Source organism: Onychomys torridus, chromosome 3 (assembly GCF_903995425.1).
Source record: "Onychomys torridus chromosome 3, mOncTor1.1, whole genome shotgun sequence".
Lineage (NCBI taxonomy): Eukaryota > Metazoa > Chordata > Mammalia > Rodentia > Cricetidae > Onychomys > Onychomys torridus.
The window spans coordinates 141,554,063-141,571,844 of NC_050445.1; the positions used below are offsets into that span (position 1 = coordinate 141,554,063).

Consider the following 17,782-nt stretch of genomic DNA (forward strand, 5'->3'; position numbering starts at 1 on the left):
AGACGGGGTATGTAGACTCCTGTTGACTAGATGTTATGCAAAGCCAGGAGCTGAGAGCACCTTTCCCTCGTCGACCTGGAGTATGTATTAGCACTTGGGCCTCTCTGAGATCCTGTCTCACAGGCATCAGAGCTGACAGCCTTTGAAAAGAGCTTGTTCACATTAGGAAGAAAGCGGCCACTCTTCTAATGTTGATAAATTTTGCAGCAGTTTCTTTAATATATACCAGCTGCCTTGAAACACATCTAATTAAGCAGCTGATAGCTTACTGGGACTGCACTTGGCTTTGAAGTGCTCATCAGTGTTGGGGAGGAAGTATTGGGAAGCTAATCATAATAGGACTTAGCTCTTATAAAATGCTTTTTATCTTCAAAGTGGTTTACAACCACTAATTATTAGAGGAATTAGGTGACTAGCAACCATCTTGGTGAGACCTGAAGCCATTAGCAAGGGCCTTTAATGTATCTTCTAATAGATGAGGGGAGTGTGGAGGGGGTGTTTAATAACAGCTGTCCGAACCTGGAAGAATTATTTCAGAGGTAAGACAGCTGTTCTCTGTCTCCCTGGAGGCTAGGAAGTGGAAATTGGACCTAATTTGAAGAGAAAGGATGCTGACTGGAGGATTACAGAGCTACAGCAGGCTGCCAGAGGGAGGGTGCTCTGATCAAAGGTGCTTGCACACACCTGACCCTTTGGGGGGCTGGGCCTCTTCCTGGTGGTCTGGTGTGGGTGAGGCCACTTCCCCATGTTCCGTCCAGTTGGAAAGTCCGTGCCAGATTCATGAACCTTGACTCTTTTCTTCATGTGCTTGCTCTCTTCCCCTCTTCCTCTCTCATGTGAGAGAGAGGGAAAAAAATGAAAGCACATGAAGATATATATATGCTGAATGAGAAACTGAGAAATGAGAAACCTTCCTCCCATAGTCTTGGGCATTTAAACACGTGGTCCCCAGTTGGTGGCACTGTTTGGGAGGTTTGGGAAGAGCAGTTTTGCTGGAGGAAGTACGTCACTTTGAGATTAATAAACTTAGTCACTTCTGGTTCGTGTTCTCTCTCTCCCCCCCCCCCCCTTTGTGCTTGTACTTCGGGATCTGAGCTCTCAGCAGCTCACTCCAGCTGCCACTCCTGTCTCTTGCTCTCTTGCCTCCCCACCATGGTGGATTCCTGTCCCTCTGAAATCGTAAGTGAAAACCAACTCTCCCTTCTGTGAGTTGCCTTGGTCACGGCATTCTATCCCAGCAACAGAAAAAAGTCACTAATTGATAGGCTATTATACATGTGTATACATATTTATTCATATATATGTTTCTTCAGTTTGGCTTGCTGGAATACAAGTGAGGTGGAGGAAGCCAGATTGGTTTCAACAACAACAATAGTGGTAATGATAACAGGTAGTTGCCCAGGGACAGCTGCAGCAGAGGAAGATGCTGTTTTCTTATGGGAAAAAGATCAGCTTGTCAAGTCCCCCAAACGAATGCAGATATGTGCCAAATACCTTCTCTCGCTTGATAATTTTTATTCCCAGCTCTGCTTGCCCTGTCTCCTGCATTTTACAGGTGGGAAAAATAAATTGTGAAGATGTTACCAAACTCATTTTGTGTCACACAGCTAGGCAGTAATGGAGGCAGGATTTGAACCTGGGGCACCTTGGCTCTCCCCATTCTGCTGTGCCACCTCACAGAAGCTCAAGTGTGATGGTTACTTCTCCCTTCCTTCTCTCGCTAGTGGGAGAGCAGGGTGAGCATATGCTAGTCTGTTGTTTGGCAAGAACTGCCTGATTTCAGCCCTGCCAGCTCTGAGCTAACCTCTGAGAGCTTGGGGTCCCACTATACATGGGGTTCTCCTCCTACTGAGACTTGGATGGTTCAAGAGATTTGAATGGCTTCCAGGGATGCTTTGGGGCTTTGATCTTCTCGCTGCCTCCTGCAGGAGGGATTCAAGGGGAATCTGTGTGACTTAGTGGCCACCTTCAAGTTGGCAGCAGGTATAGGGAGGAGAGAAGCAGCAGCTGAAATCAGATTAAGGCAGAAATTCACTTTAAACCCTCAGGAGGGATTTAGGTTTGATCTACAAACTTTCTGATTGCACACTTAAGCTGCTAGAATTACCCTGGATAACTGGGAAATCTTCCTAGAACTGTTTAAGTACTGGATAATTTCCATCTGCACATAAAGTGTTTTTGTGGAATTATTCTAGAGGAAAAGAGTGGTTTAGGTATGACGTGTGTTCATCTGAGGGATGTATCTCAGTGATAGGGTGGGCTTAGCATGGCATGGTCCTGGGGTTGGTCTTCAGTCAGGAGGAAAGAAGGAAGGAGGGAGGGACAGAGGGAGGAAGAAAGGCAGGCAGGCAGGCTACAAGGAGGATGGAACTTAGCCTGTCTTTTTTGTGACTGTACTGTCTTTTGGTCTAAATGGAAACTATTTTAATTGAAAATATTACTACTGTATATGCATGTGTGTGTACAAATACTACTGTATGAGTGCAAAGGTCAGAGGACAAATTTATGGAATCAGTTCTCCCCTTTCACCTTTACCTGGGTCCTGGGAATTGAACCTGGGTCACCAGACTTGCATGGCAAGTGCACTTACCCATTGAGCCATCTCACCAACCCCGCTAACAGCAAATCTTGGAGACAAGAACCCTGTCTATCCCCAAGGTTAAGGCTTCCTTGGGCTCTCTCCAGGTACTGAGCTCAGGACAGGGGTTCCACTTTGCTTTGAGATGTTTTGTCCCCCACTGCCCTGGGAAAACCCACACAAGCTGTGCAAAAATTTCAAATCAGTCCAGGGGCCTCAGGGGAAGGGAAAGAAGGCTGGATGCCGGTAGATAGATAGATAGATAGATAGATAGATAGATAGATAGATAGATAGATAGATAGATAGATAGATAGAGCTCTTTCCCAAGAGCTCTGCCCTACTTCTGTGTGTTTAGGGTAGCAATTCTCAACCTTGGGGTCAAATATCAAATATCCTGCACATCAGATATTCATTACAATTCATATCAGTAGCAGAATTGCAGTTATGAAGTAGCCATGAAATAATTTTATAGTTCGGGGTCACCACAATATGAGGAACTATAGTGTTGCAGCATTAGGAGGTTGAGAACCACTGGTTTACAGTTTGTTGCTCCCTGCACAGTCTGGAAGTTTCCACAGGGAAATTGCTTAATTGAATGTCAAAGAAAGAATTACAGTTCTGGGTAAATACAGTAGACTGGGGGCTAGTGGTCCAGAGCACCGGCTGCTCTGCCAGAGGACCCAGATTCTGTTCCCAGCACCCCTGTGTCAGCTCACATCTGTTACTTCAGTTCTAGGAGATCCAATGCCCTCCTCTGGCCTCTATAGGTACTGCACACATGGGATGTACAGACATACATGCAGACAAAACAACCATACACATAAAATTATGTATGCATATACATAAGTAATAGACTAAGCTATATTGCTTAGGCCTGGGGAGACAGAAGAAGATAGTGGCCCCAACACAACAATAATTCCTCATCTTCCTCCTCCTCCTCCTCCTCCTCAATACACTCATTGAACTATTGACATATGATAAGCTGCATGACTGAAGTCTGCAGCTTGATCAATTTTGACATAGATTTATGTACATATACATACATACAGATATGTGTGTGGTTTTGTGTGTGTATGTGTGTGTGCATGAATGCTGTCAGTCTTCCATATGTTGGATTCTACATAACTAAACATGGGAAGTATTAAAGAATATGTGTGTCTTGAGCAGGCATAAGCTTTTTCCTCTAGACTATATAGTTTAAGAACTGTTTACATAACACTTACACTGTAGCAGACATTATAAGCCTTCTCTAGATGGCATATGATAGGAGATAGGTATGGTGACACACATCTGTGACCCCAGCACATGGGAGACTGAGGCAGGAGGATTAAAAATATGAGGTTGGCTTGGGTTACACCATGAGGCTCTGTCTCTAAATAAATAAATAAAATATATGGTAGAATATGCATAGGTTATATATAAATACAACCCATTTTGTATAAGGAACTTAAGCACTCAGGTTTTTTTTAGCAGGGTGAGGAGTCTGGAGCAATCCCTCAGGCATACTGAGAGACCACTAGGGATCAATGAATACGTTAATAGATCTGGGAGTCTACCATGGACTCACATGTCACATTCAGGAAATGAAGGTAGTGATCCTATCTGTCCATATCCTAGGACTCCTCTTTCTCATCCCTCCTCATCCCATATTATCTTTCTGTCATGGTTGTTTCCATTTTCCAGAAATGTGATCTAATGCAATAATAAACTTGGACAAAAACTGTAAACAAATTTATGTAAGTGAAATCATGTGATCAAATGCAATAATAAACTTGGACAAAAAAACTGTAAACAAATTTATGTAAATGGTATCATATGTTCAAATGCAATAATAAACTTGGACAAAAACTGTAAACAAATTTATGTAAGTGGAATCACATGACATGTATTCTTCCTTGCTTCTTGTGTTTGTGTGATTATTTTGAAATTTATCCATTTTTGTTACTCAAGATCCAGTTCATTCCCTATTTGTGCAGAGTAGCTTCTGTTGTGTTTACACACTACAATTTGCACATCCATTTGTCTCCTTTGGTGTTGTGTGGCTCTTTAAGTTGGGAGAGTGTAGGGCACCCTCTAGCTCACCTCCTTTCAATCCCTATGCATTTCTTCCCTTCTCTTGCTTCTCTCTCATTTGGCAGACTGGCTGACCTAACCAGCTTTTCCTGTAACTCCCACTGGTCCTGAGCCCTGATAATTAAGAGTCTGTTGCTAAGAGATGTCAGGACATACTAGTGACCAGCTCTGGACCCTGTTTTTCTCCTTTTTTGCTCCTTTTCTGTCTTGCTCCATCCTGGTCACATACTTCTTTTTCCCATCTCCCCTGCTCAGGTTCTGAAAATCCACAAAGAAATCCACAGGTCTGATGGCCACCCCCAAGGAAAGGGGAGACTCCAGCTCCCAGATACCAGGCCCTGGGTGGCAGGAAAGTGGAACCTATGTGGAGCAGCTGGATCACCCGGAGAGGTTGGAGGTAGAGGAGCAAGTACCAGACCAGAGTGTTGTGTGGAGGAAAGCACAGGAATTCTTCCAGACATGTGACTCCGAAGGCAAAGGCTTCATTGCCAGGACAGACATGCAGGTGAGAGGGGTCCCCACCTTGAGCTTCCCATGGGCTACCTGCCAGAAGTAACATCTTTCCAGAAAAGGCCTTTGCTCTGGAGCCGTTGCCAGTATATGCTGTAGTAGGAATCTTAAAAGTTCTTATTAATGAAACCAAACCCGAGGCCAGTTATTGGGGTGATTGCTGGAAGATCAGAGAAGCAGAACAAGCCACAGTTTTCTCACCTCACCAGTTCCTCAGCTGGTCTTGTTTCCTCAGACTGCAAGCTTCTGAATCCTCATCCCAATGGCTCTCAGTTGAACTGTGCTTGAAAGCCTGAATGCTTAACCAGCCGAATGCTTTACTCACTACATGCTTTTTTCTCTCCTAATTCCTGGTCCTCACGCCTTATATACCTTTCTCTTTCTGCCCCCACTCCCTGGGATTAAAGGTTGTGTTTCTGGGATTAAAGGCGTGGGTCACCATGCTTAGCTGTTTCTAAAGTGGCCTTGAACTCAGAGATCCAGCTAGCTCTGCCTCCCAAGTGCTGGGATTAAAGGTGTGTACCACCACCGCCCAACTTCTGCTATAGCTTACTCTTCCCATTTTCTAGCCACCAATTTTGGCTTTGTTCTAGTGGCTGTCTGTTCTCTGACCCCAGATATGTTTATTTCAGGGAACACACAATATTTTGGGGAACACAATACCACCACAATATGCTGTGTGGGGAACCCGGTATCTGTTCATTCAATGGCCCTTACCTGCTGTTGGGCTATTTGCCTTCCCTGCCTCTTACCAAAAGACTATAGGACCTGGTGGTAGTCATGTGATGAATTTAGTATACCACAGGGGTCTGAGGATGGGGCTCCCCTGATAGAGTGCTTGTCTAGCTAGCACTGGTGAGCCCCCAAGTTTAATCTCTAGCACCACATAAATCTACATAAATGCAGTGTGGTGGCACATACCTGTAAACCCAGCTACTCAGGAGGCTGAAGCAGAACTGTTGGTTCAAAGCCAGTGAGTAACACTGTGAGATCTTGTCTCAAAAATAAAATTAAAAGGAGGTGGGGATGTAGTTCAATATTAGAACTTATCTAGCATCTCAAAAGCTGTGGGTTCAAGTCTCAGTACTGAAAAAAATTTAAATTTTATGTAATATTTTATGTGTCACTATGATTCTTCCTTTTTTTTCTAGCCACTTAAAAATGTAAAAGCCATTCTGTTGTTGGTTGGTCTTTGGTCTTTTGGGGGGCCCACCACCCAGCTCCCAAATAAATTGCACAGGGAGGCTTATTCTTAGTTATAAACACCCAGCCTTGGCTTGGCTTGTTTTTTTTTGTTTTTTGGTTTTTTTTGTTTTTTGTTTTGCCAGCTTTTCTTAATTTTAAATTATCCCATCTACCTCTTGCCTCTGGGCTTCTCCTGTTCTCTCTAAATCTTACTGTTACTCCATGGCTTGCTGTGTTGCTGGGTGGCTGGCTCCTCCTTTGGCTCCTCCTTTTTTCCGCCCAGATTTCTCCCTATATATATCCTCTCTGCCTGCCAGCCCTGCCTATCCTTTCTCCTGCCTTGCTATTGACCATTCGGTCCTTTATTAGACCATCAGGTGTTTTAGACAGGCACAGTAACACAGCTTTATAGAATTAAACAAATGCAACATAGACGAAAGTAACACCTTGAAATAATATTCTGCATTTCCTTCTTTTTGTCTAAATAAAAATAAAGGTTTTAATTTTAACATAGTAAAACTATATAAAACAAAAACAGTTATCAAGTAAAAATTACATTTACAATATTCTGTCTACTTATAGTTAGCACATTCAGAGAAAATACTGCACTATCTATCCTATCTTAGTGAATCAAAAATTTTACACCTACTTTACTTTCTATCATAACTAAGGAAAACTGCAACTATAACTATTTAGCCTTCAACTCCATCAAGGACCCAGAAGGATGTAATATAACCTAACAACAGAGACATTTGGCTACCTGGACCATTACCCAGAGTTCCTCTGCAACATTGGGTCATCCATTTTCAGCCTACAGGCCCAGAATATTTGGCAAACTTTTTAGTGAAGTGGAATTTTGAAGGACTGGCCTGCCTTGTATTGGCTAAGTTCATCAGTCACTTTTCTCTGTGCCCTGCAGAATACCTGACAGACTCTTCTGCAAAGCAGGAATTTTGAAGGACTATCCTGCCTTATTTGGACAAAGTTCAACAGTTCTTTTTCCTGTGTGCCCTGTTTAGTCTGCATAGCACATTGTCAGCAGTCAAAGGCAAGAGCAGTTTCTTTGCCCAGTGGCTAACCTTGTCACAATGAAAGCAACCTCCATAAAGAGTTTCTTCAATGCTCATCATCTCTGAAGTAAATTGGTGCTGCCAAGAGCAGATGTGTCTCATTGTCATGAAAACTTTATGTTAGCAAACATTTTAAATGCCATATTCTATAGGTCTTGGAAAGGTTCGAAGATCAGCTATCTATCTAAAATATATCTCTGTATGATTTGGAAAGCATTCCTAACATATCTACAAATTTGTTATATATGACTAACCTATGTTTCCTGATTATCCTATACAGTTTATAATAACAGCTTTCAAAAACTAGAATTTTGCCTTATAATTTTAAATAAACTGCATAGGTACAATAACCTTAAACAAGAATAGAAACACACACACACACATATATTAACAAAAATAATCTTAAATTGTTATCAATATACAAAAATCCTTTAAACAAGAGTAGAAACATGTATACAGTGTAATAACTTTAAATTTGTATCAATATACTATATTCCCGTAAATGATAACAAACATCCATAACCCACCAAATAACCAAAAGCCTCCCACACACCTCTTGGGAATGTGGAGGTAATATTCTCCATACTTCTTCCTGCTGTCTGTGGATGAATTACCTTTAGGGTTCCATAGAGAAAATTTTGAGATAATGACCAGGTCCTGGAAAGACCAGCAGTAACCTTTGCTGATAGATATCACCTGTCAAGGTTCAGGAAGTCTCACCTGATCAAACCTGATCCATATGAACCCTGAAGGAATCCACAGCCTCTCATCTCCTGTGGGAACCAATCTCCAAAGCATTTTTGATTTTCATTTGACAAATGTATTTTTTGACTTTTTAAAAGTTAAGGCGTTCCTAAAGTATACAGGCTGGCTTATTTCAACAGTCCTTCTTTCAATTCCAGGTCTCTTTGAAGCTGTCTTTTGCTTTTTAACAGTCAAAAAAACTCAAAATCAACACAATAAACATACAGGATTCAGACTTCCTGTGTATTTCCCATCTTACGTGGCTTTTTTCTTTTATATTACATTTACTCTCTCTTTAAAGACTTTATTATTATTTTTAAACTATTCATTTCCTTCTATGAATATAGCCTTTTTCTTAAGCCTGGGCACATTGCTAAACACTGTAACCTGTTTGGAGTTTTGTTTTGTTTTGTCTCCCATCTGGACCTCTTTTACTGCCTATCTTTCAGCCTCATTTGACTGAGTGAGCAAATCTTTAAACTGCTAACCTACACCTGAATCCTCCACAGGAGGCTCTTAGCTGGCTCTGCCCACTTCTCCAGTCCTGAAAGCCGGGCCTAAAGCTCACAGCCTGGTCTGAGGTTCTGAGCTGCATTAAACTTTCTTACCTACCGAATGCCGGAATGCCGGAATGCCGGGTACCTGAGCTGCCACAGGTGGTTTTACTTAGCTTTACTTAGTTTTTATTTAGCTGCTGCCCTGCTAGCAGCGCCTCTTAAAGGAGCCATGTCCTTTGTCTTTTACTTTTTTTTCCCAGCTTTCTCAGGCACTGTGGAAATTCTAGCTCCGTGTTGATACGCCAAAATGTTGTTGGTTGGTCTTTGGTCTTTTGGGGGGCCCATCACCCAGCTGCCAAATCGCACACAGAGGTTTATTCTTAGTTATAAACGCCTGACCTTACCATTCTTACTTCACTGGCCATACAAAGCCAGGTAATGACAGGGTTAGCATTAGGAGTATTGTACATAGGACACTCCTACATTGTTCCCCTACCCCCCTTTCTCCTCAACTGCTCCTAAGAATGAAATGGTCCATTCCCAGACACTGAGAAGGCCTGGTCTATACCAATAGACCTACTAAAGTCAAGCACATGACAGTCTGTCATGGGATGGAGAAAGATATTGCTTCAGCTATCCTAATGATGCTCAGAATAGCTGAGCCATACCACAGGTAAGAAGTAGGTTTGATCAGGCTGCTGTGGACACCCAAAGGAAGAGGGTGTGTGCACTTCTGGCCTTAAACATGGCTCTCCTTCAGCTTCTTCTCCCATGTGAATGTCACTTGAGCATGGGTGAAATTGTAACCACGTGCTTGGTGGCTGAGCGTGAGTCTGGAGACTCCTCCCTGGTTCATACTACCTACAGACTTGGTATGGCACCTATGTGTTCATGTGCACACGTGTGTAGAGGATGAAAGGCCAGATGAGGGTCCTCTGACCTTTAGAGTTTCCTTCCTAATCTTTCTAGCTAAAGTATAATGGAAGCTATCAATATTCTGCCAGATCCAGCAACCTGAAGCTGATTAGGGAGGGAGGAAATCTAATCCCAAAGAAAGCCTTGGGATCTGACTGTGATGGGAGCCGAGGAGGTTTCATCCTACCTCCAGAGGGGAACATCTCGCATTTCCAGTGGAGCCTATAAGCTTCCTATGTGCAAAATCAACACACTCCCACCCTGAATTCTCTCTCTGCATTCTTGCCACAGCTGGTTTATGTTATGCCGCTGAGCTTCTAGAGTACGCTTTCCCTCTCTTTTCCTTTCTTGAAAAACCCATTCATATTTAATTCAGTTCTTCCAAATGGCTTTCCCATCAGCCTGCCTTCCTACTTGGTAATGTGTCCTAAATGCCACCATTAATGCACAGACCAGCCAAATGATGCTTTATGGCTCATCAGCTAAAAGACTGTGAGCCAGGCACTTCCTCTAGGTGTGTCATGGGCTGTCACACCTGCCGACTCTAACTGTCCACATGTACATCCACTTTCCTTCTTACAAAGCCCTGTACGTGCTTGCTAATGCTGTCAGCCACTTGCACAGGAGTAGTTGGTGCAGCTGCCCCTTGGGTTCCTGAGGAGGAGGAGGGCCAGCTGAGAGCTAACGAAGTCTCTTGGGGATCCTCACTTGGAGATGGGTTGCTAGGTACAGGAGGACTCTTGCTTTGGCCTGGGGCCATTTCACACCAGACAGACAGATGCCAGAGGGAAGTGTGGACAGCTCAGCTACCTCATTCCTCATGCTGACAGTGGGTGCAGGCTCTGAACCTCCAAGGCCCTCCCCGGTGACCTACCTTCCCCAGCTAGACCCCACAACCTCCTATAACAACACCATCAGTTGAGGGACTAAGTGTTCAATCCCTTGAACTTGTGGGGGATATTTCACATTCAAATCAGAGTGAGACACTGTATGTGGGGGTCACTTGCAGTGAGGAGGGGGCTTATCCAGCATCCTCAGAGCTAAGGAACCAAATATGTCCACAACTACTTACAAGAATAGTTTTGGGGCCCTGGGACAGAAGGCTGCCACTAAGAAAGACCCACATAATAGGGGAGGTAGCATGGCTCAGGAAGGGGGTATCAGATGAAAAGACCAGGATGCACATGGTGGCTCTGTGAGCTTTTGTCTCTCCCTCTCTCTGTCCTTCCCACCACCACTATTATTTATTTATTTGTCTGTCTGTCTGTCCGTCCATCCATCCATCTATCTATCTATCTATTTATTTACTTATGTACTAAGGGTCAAACCTGGGGCTTTATGCAGGCTATATAAGTTCTCTACAATTAAGCTACATCCTCAGCCTATTTTTACTTTTGATTTTGAACACAGTCTCATCAAGTTACCCAGGCTAGTCTTGAACTTGGCATCCTCCTGCTTCAACCTTCCAAGTAGCCAGGATTACAGACCTGTGCCGCCAGGCCCTGCTCCCTCTCCTGCTTTGATTGAGAGGTTTCCAGATGCCAGATGTTGTGTCCTCAGAAGCTGTGGTGCCACTTTGCTTCAGAACACTGCACCCTGAATCCACCTAGAGCTATTTAGTCCCGTACAGCATTGGTCCTCGACAGTGCGAGGAGAACCAGCTTGGAAGTCAGACCTGAATTTGACTCCTTGACTATGTGACCCTGGGGTTGGCAATTTACCTTTAAACTTCATCTTTAAAATGGGAATAATAATATCTACCCCAAAGGTGTATCATGAGAATTAAATGAAAGTAGAAATGCTTATACATATGTTTCTTTATAAAGCATATAGAAAATTGTCTGATCCATTAATCCAACAAAGGGTCTCTACACTAATGTGAAAGGGAGGATAATGTTCGAGGCTTTTGCAGGCCTGAGCCAAGCTCTAGGTCCCCATGACCATCAGCACGCTGACCAGTGTGATCTGGATTGCTTTCAGAGGCTACATCAGGAGCTACCCCTAAGTCTGGAAGAACTGGAGCATGTGTTTGATGCCCTGGATGCTGACAGAAATGGCTTTCTGACCCCAGAGGAGTTCACCGCTGGATTTAGTAAGTTCTGGTGGGTGCTGGGAGTCTCCCTGCAGCGGGGTAACATATATTCCTGTTCCCTCCGCCTCTTTTGGACTCTGTCTCTGGGGTTTTTCTGCTCTTTTTGGAGGGGGGTGTGCAGAGAGAGCCAGAGGTTGAGGGGAGTAGGCTATTGGCTCTTCTCACATGCCTGCCTTGACTGTTCATACATGGTGTCCTCTGGGACCCTGCACTGCCACTGCCAGGGCCCCCACATGGGAGCTCAGGCAGGTTTGGCATCAGCAGGAAGCTGTGCCAGGAGTTTCAGCCCATCCATCTTTCCTGCCTTGATAGACAAAATAAGTGTGCGATAACAGGACAGCTCAGCCTAAGTCCAGCTGAGAGGCATCGGCTACCAGAGAAATCTTTAGGTTTGGATAGCACAGTCAGGCTCAAGGTCACTAGTAGGAAAGAGAACTAAGATCAGAGAGTATGATCCAGATCCTACCTCCAGATGAGATGAACCAGTAGGCCAGTTTCTCCATCTCTGTGCCTCCTGCAAAGGGCTGTGCAATTTCCTCAAACATATCTGATGCCTTTCCTGATCTCCTGGAGCTTTCCATTGACTTGAGGTGGGGGGGATGCATTGCTGTCACACCAGCCAGCGTGAATATAGAGAAAGTTGCCTATACACGTGCGGTGGTACTGGTGATGGGCATGGCAAGACGGGCTTCTGGAGAGTGATGGAGGGCACAACCTTACCACTTAATGCCCAAACAGGAGAAGATATACTTTTTTCTTATTGTCTTTTTTGTGTGTGTGTGTGATAGAATTTGGGATTGAATCTAGGGCCTTGGTTATGCTAGGCAAATGCTCTACCACTGAGCTGCATCTTCCAAAGACACATGCTCTACATCTAATATTTAGAGATCTACCGAGGAGCCAGCCTACTTCCCAGGCACTGTCTCCAGGCTCTGGCATCTCTGTCAGAATGCAAATGGAAGATCAAAGAACACAGTCTCCAGATTCAGTGACCATAGATCTTTGCTATAGAGGGATCCCCCTTTGCTTCTCTAGGGCAAACTTGGCATGATTTCCAGGAAAAGAGGAAGCCAAGTCCTCCCTGGGCTGAGGATGTCTGCTTCAAGTTCTTGCCAACCACTCTCCTAGGTCACTTCTTCCTTGGTCAAAATAGCCAAAGTGAGGAGGACACTGGCAAGCAGGTGGCCCAGCTCCAAGAGGAGAAGGTGTATCAGTCTAGAGGGGGCGAGGATGTGGAAGACATGGACCACGATGAGGAAGCACAGTTCCAGATGCTGATGGATAAACTTGGAGCCCAGAAGGTTTTGGAAGAGTAAGTCTTTGCTGGACCCCATGCGTTCCTGCTCACTTCTCTCCCATGCTTGCCACCGTCCTCACTTCCTCTTGTCTCTTGTCATCATTGCAGACCTTGGGTCTGCTCACCCTGAAAAGTGCCCTGCATCAGAGATGGCTTCAGTGTGTGTTCATGTAGGGTGGGAATGGTTTAATGACTGGAAAGTCATGCCTTCAGGAATAGAAGGGCCCAGGGTGGAAAGTGATCCAGCAAGGTCAGCAGAGAAATGCACTGCTCATAGCAGACCAGTTCAGTCTCAGAGGTAGAAAAGCTGACAAAAGAGTGTGTCAGGTAGCAAGGAGCCAGGCTGAGGCCCAGGAGAGAGTCTAGCTGGTGGAGGAGGATGGGTAGGAACTGAAACTTGCCACTAGCAGCAGGGCAGGAATGTGGGCTTTGAATAAGGCCAGGATGATGCTCAGGACACAGAGGGTAGGGACATAGGCAGGCATTGGGAAAGCTCATTAGTCAGACTTGTGACTCATCTTCATGAGGCAAGAGCCCACTGCCAGGGACTCCATAAAGTCTCCTGCTGTAAGAAGAGGAGAAAGAGGGCAGTGCCAAGAGCAGGCCACTGTCACAAATGGCAGGGACCATCAGGCACCTTCCTGAAGGGCTCTCAAGTCAGTGCTCACTAGATATCACACTGAGGTGTTGTTTTCTTACTCTTCTGATTCTTTTACTCTTTGGTCCTGGAGGCCCACCACACAGCTCTCAAGTCACATGGAGGCTTATTCTTTCTTATGAATGTCCGGCCTTAGCTTGGCTTGTTTCTAGACAGCTCTTCTTAATGTATATTATTCCATCTACCTTTTGCCTCTGGGCTTTTATCTTTCTCTATTTCTGTATATCTTTTCATTTCTTCTTACTCTGTGGCTGGATGTGTGACTAGGTGGCTGACCCCTTGCATCCTCCTCTCCTCCTTTTCTTGTTCCTTGATCTTCTCTTCCAAGATTTCTCTTCCTATTTGTTCTCTCTGCTGGTCATCCTTGTCTATCCTTTCTCCTGCCTTGCTATTGGCCATTCAGCTCTTTATTAGACCAATCAGGTGTTTTAGACAGGCAAAGTAATACAGCTTCACAGAGTTAAACAAATGTAGCATAAAAGAATTAAACACATCTTTGCATCATTAAACAAATATTCCACAGCATAAATAAATGTAACCCACCTATAATTAATATTCTACAACACCGAGGACCATGTTAAACGCCTGTGTGGAACTGAGATAAAATGATATGCCTGAAAGATGGTTTCTAGAATGGCCTATAAAGGCCAACAGAGAAGACAGTGACAGTCCCCACCTCACTGACATGGGCTCACCCTGTAGCCTGAGAGGGCCTGTTCATGATAACATAACTGCAGATGTAACGTAATGTAACGTAACATAACATAACGGCAGGTTGGAATGGCTTCAGAGCTGTCTATTGCTCAACAGAGAGCTTGTGGGTTATTCTAGAAGCAGAGAGGTGGACTGGTTGACTCCCTTGGACCTCTTTAACCTACACTGCTTGGTGGTCCCACAAGAGGTAGCTTCCAGAAGTGGACACCCAGACACCCAGCTTTTCTTGGAGGTCTAGTGGGATGATTTTGCCAATTAATGAGCTATGACTTGTCATTACAAGTTGAAAGATTTGGCCTGTGTTCATTTCTTTCTGTTGCTGTGGCCTAATGCCAATAAGGGAAGGAAGATCCACTTTGGTGGCTTCTGAGGGCTTCAGTCCACCATGGCAGGGAAGGCAGGGGTGGAGGACTGATGGGTAGATGGGTGGGCTGGTGATTGGATGGTCTCAATGAACAGGTAGATGTTCAAATAGGCTAGAAGCCAGAAAGGATGGAAATGAAGGCCAAGGGGAAGAAGAAAAGAAGGAAGGAGGGGACAGTGATGACCATACCCTAGCCAGATGTGGATTCAGTCAACAGTAGTTGTTTCTGTTGGATACAGAGAGCCTATCTGTACCATGAGAACACTACTGACATGACCTGACCCAACATCCCTTCTGAGCAAAGCTTCTCAAATAAGGTGTTTACACTGGTCTGAAGGATTTTCTCCTTTATCCTGGGAGTGCCTGGCCCTGCCCTCTGATCATATTGGCTTTAGGATTTGATGGAGATGAGTCAGATTTGTGACTCTCATACTTCAATCACAGCTGTAGATATTTGAGTACAGAAAGAGAGAGAGGCCCACACATGCAGCTCTCCCCATTCTCTTCTTCACGACAGGGTCATCATGGCCCATCTCTCCCTCCGCTGCCCCTTTGGGTGTGTGTTCACCCCCCACATGCCTGTTTCTAGTGATTCTTGTGAGCTGTCACTGTACCTCTTCCCTGCGAGTCTGACTTTCCACTGTCTGTCTGTGTCTCCACATCCTCAGACTCACTCTTTCCCCTGCCAGTCACTCCCAGTGCTACCCGGCCCCAGTGGGGTGCTGCACATCTGCCTCCTTTCCCAGTGGTGACAATTACATTCTACCATCCATAAGACAGCATGTCTACCTCTCAGCAGTGAGGACATCCTTCCCACGGGTGACAGTCTCTCTCCAGCTCTCCGTGTTGGCCTTACTAACTGCCTTCAGTCTCGTCTCGCTATTGAGATACTGGCAAGCACATTGCCGTGCAAGCTCAATGTGTCCCGTCAGTCGTGACCATCACAGAGGAGGGGAGCCGCACAGTGAGACACCAGCACAGGAGTCATGCTGCTGGGTGTGAGCCTGCACTCTGTCCTCGACCCAGGGAATGGTCTTAGCATGCCACTCCTGCCTCCCAGGTCATAGTGAAGGTGGAGGGAGACAGGGTGCAGAAAACACGGTGTGCTGTAAATTCTGGCTATTGCTATTTTTAAGATTAGAATGGTGTTTCCAGCTGTTCACTCCCCTGACTGGAACCGCCATATTTCCCCCAGAACCTCATTTACTCATGCCCCATTAATGTCTCTCCTTCCCTCACAGTGAAAGTGATGTCAGGCAGCTGTGGCTACAGCTGAAGAAGGATGAACCCCACTTACTGTCCAACTTCGAAGACCTCCTCACCACAATCTTCGCTCAGCTCCAAGAAGCCCATGAGCAGAAGAATGAGCTGGAGTGTGCCCTCAGAAAGTAGGTGTGCACTTTCTCCTGTCTTTCTTATGGACTCACTATAGGATGCTTCTTTGTCACAATCTCCCAAAGGGGGTCAGAGTGCTGTGGCCAGCATGGTATGCCTGCTTTTCAGTCCCAGCTCACCCTTATTAAGCATCCTCTGTTTGCTAGAAGCTGTTTTAAATACTTTATGTACATTATCTCATTTGATAGGGACTATCCACAATTACCCATGTTTACAGATGAGAAAATAAAACCCAGAAAGTGGCATGCCCAAGAATGCACAGCGGAGGCAGGATTGAGATGTAGTCAGCCCAGAGCCCTGGACAGGAAGGAAGAACACTCTGCCCGCTTGTAGACAGTAAAGCCCTAGCATTCTGGGCCTCCCCCAGCTCCCAGTATCCCTTGCTTTGTGGAGCCAGTATATCTGTAAGGGGATGGTGAAGAGCCTTCCCCCATTGTAGCCTCCTCTCTCAGTGGTCTCTAAGCCATTGCAGTATGTAAGAAGACAGGACAAAGACCTCCAAGGAATTGCTGCCAAACAAAGGTCAGCAGAGGCAGATGCACCAGAACAGAGGTGGATCCCCTCAGAGAACTAACCTATGCTCAGGATGCTCTCCTAGCTTCTAGTCATGTAACATGTGTCCACACAGTGATCTGGCATTTGGAAACACAGCATTGACTGTGGTATAATGGAGGGTGGTCAATCACCCTAAAGGGGAGGTTGAGACCCAAGGCAGAGCAGGTGGAGCTGGCATGCACCCTAATAGAACGAACACCTCATGTCCCTGTTCACTCTTGTTTGAGCCCAGATTGACTGACATTCTCTGTGACTCCCCATTGAGCCCTCTCTCTTGCTGGGCACTTCTGCAGAGCACCTGCCCAGTGACACGCTTCTTCCCCAGAGTTACAGAGGAGCCGGGCTGAAATACCCCAGAGGAAGTTCACAGGCTCCTCATTGAGTGTGTGCTGCTGGGTAGATTGCAGTCTATTTACCACACCACACCTTTTTCTCTTGTGCTTTCCTAAGCTAACTCTCAAAATAACTTGCTGAAGAGCTAGGTCTAGGGGAAAGACATTAGAACTCTGCTTCAGTAAGACTGAGGCTAAGTCATGTGGAAGGATACCCAGGTAGACACCTAGAAGATTGGTACTTGCGCTTCAGGGCAGCCCACAAGGCTTGAGAGGGAAGGGATGGGAGGCATCTTGGAATCAGTCAGAAGCAGCTTGGTTCTACCTCTTGTTAACTAGCTGTGCAACATACACCACATTACTTAACCTCTCTTGAGGCTCAGCTTCCTTACCTGTAAGACAGACATGGTAACAGTCTCCATCTCACAGAGCTGGATGTGCCAATGGGACCACACTTGTACTTGAACACTGTGAATGTCAAAAGAATAATAGCTGTTGTCCGCTGTATCTTGGTCCATTTGGGAATTTGGCTGAAAGAGAAATTTGAGCTTTGCCATAATCCTAAGTGAAGTGTATTCTAGATGTGGCATTGCAAAGCTGCATCTTGACATGATGCCTGTGAGCACTGTGTGTATACCTGAGAAACAGGGGCTGGTAGCCAGGATATCTGGGGTGAGTCCCGCAGGGCTTGGCAACCAGCTGGCTGTTAAGCTTGCTCCCATCTCTTGGCCTCTTTGAACCTCTGTTTTCACATCTGGAAAGTGAGGGGCAAGGATTAGTTTCTTTCCTGACTCCAGCACCGA

At 45.3% G+C, this 17,782-nt stretch overlaps 1 protein-coding gene across 1 annotated transcript in view; it reads left to right on the forward strand.

Moving 5' to 3' along the window:
- Positions 1-1,119: 1,119 nt before the first annotated feature.
- The window catches only part of Cracr2a (calcium release activated channel regulator 2A), a 69,963-nt gene continuing 53,300 nt past the window's right edge, over positions 1,120-17,782 (forward strand). The window contains exons 1-5 of the mRNA XM_036182558.1: positions 1,120-1,179; positions 4,907-5,156; positions 11,553-11,664; positions 12,793-12,976; positions 15,939-16,085. Coding sequence (XP_036038451.1) covers positions 4,941-5,156; positions 11,553-11,664; positions 12,793-12,976; positions 15,939-16,085 — 659 coding nt within the window. The 5' untranslated portion in view covers positions 1,120-1,179; positions 4,907-4,940. The remainder of the gene's footprint in view (positions 1,180-4,906; positions 5,157-11,552; positions 11,665-12,792; positions 12,977-15,938; positions 16,086-17,782) is intronic.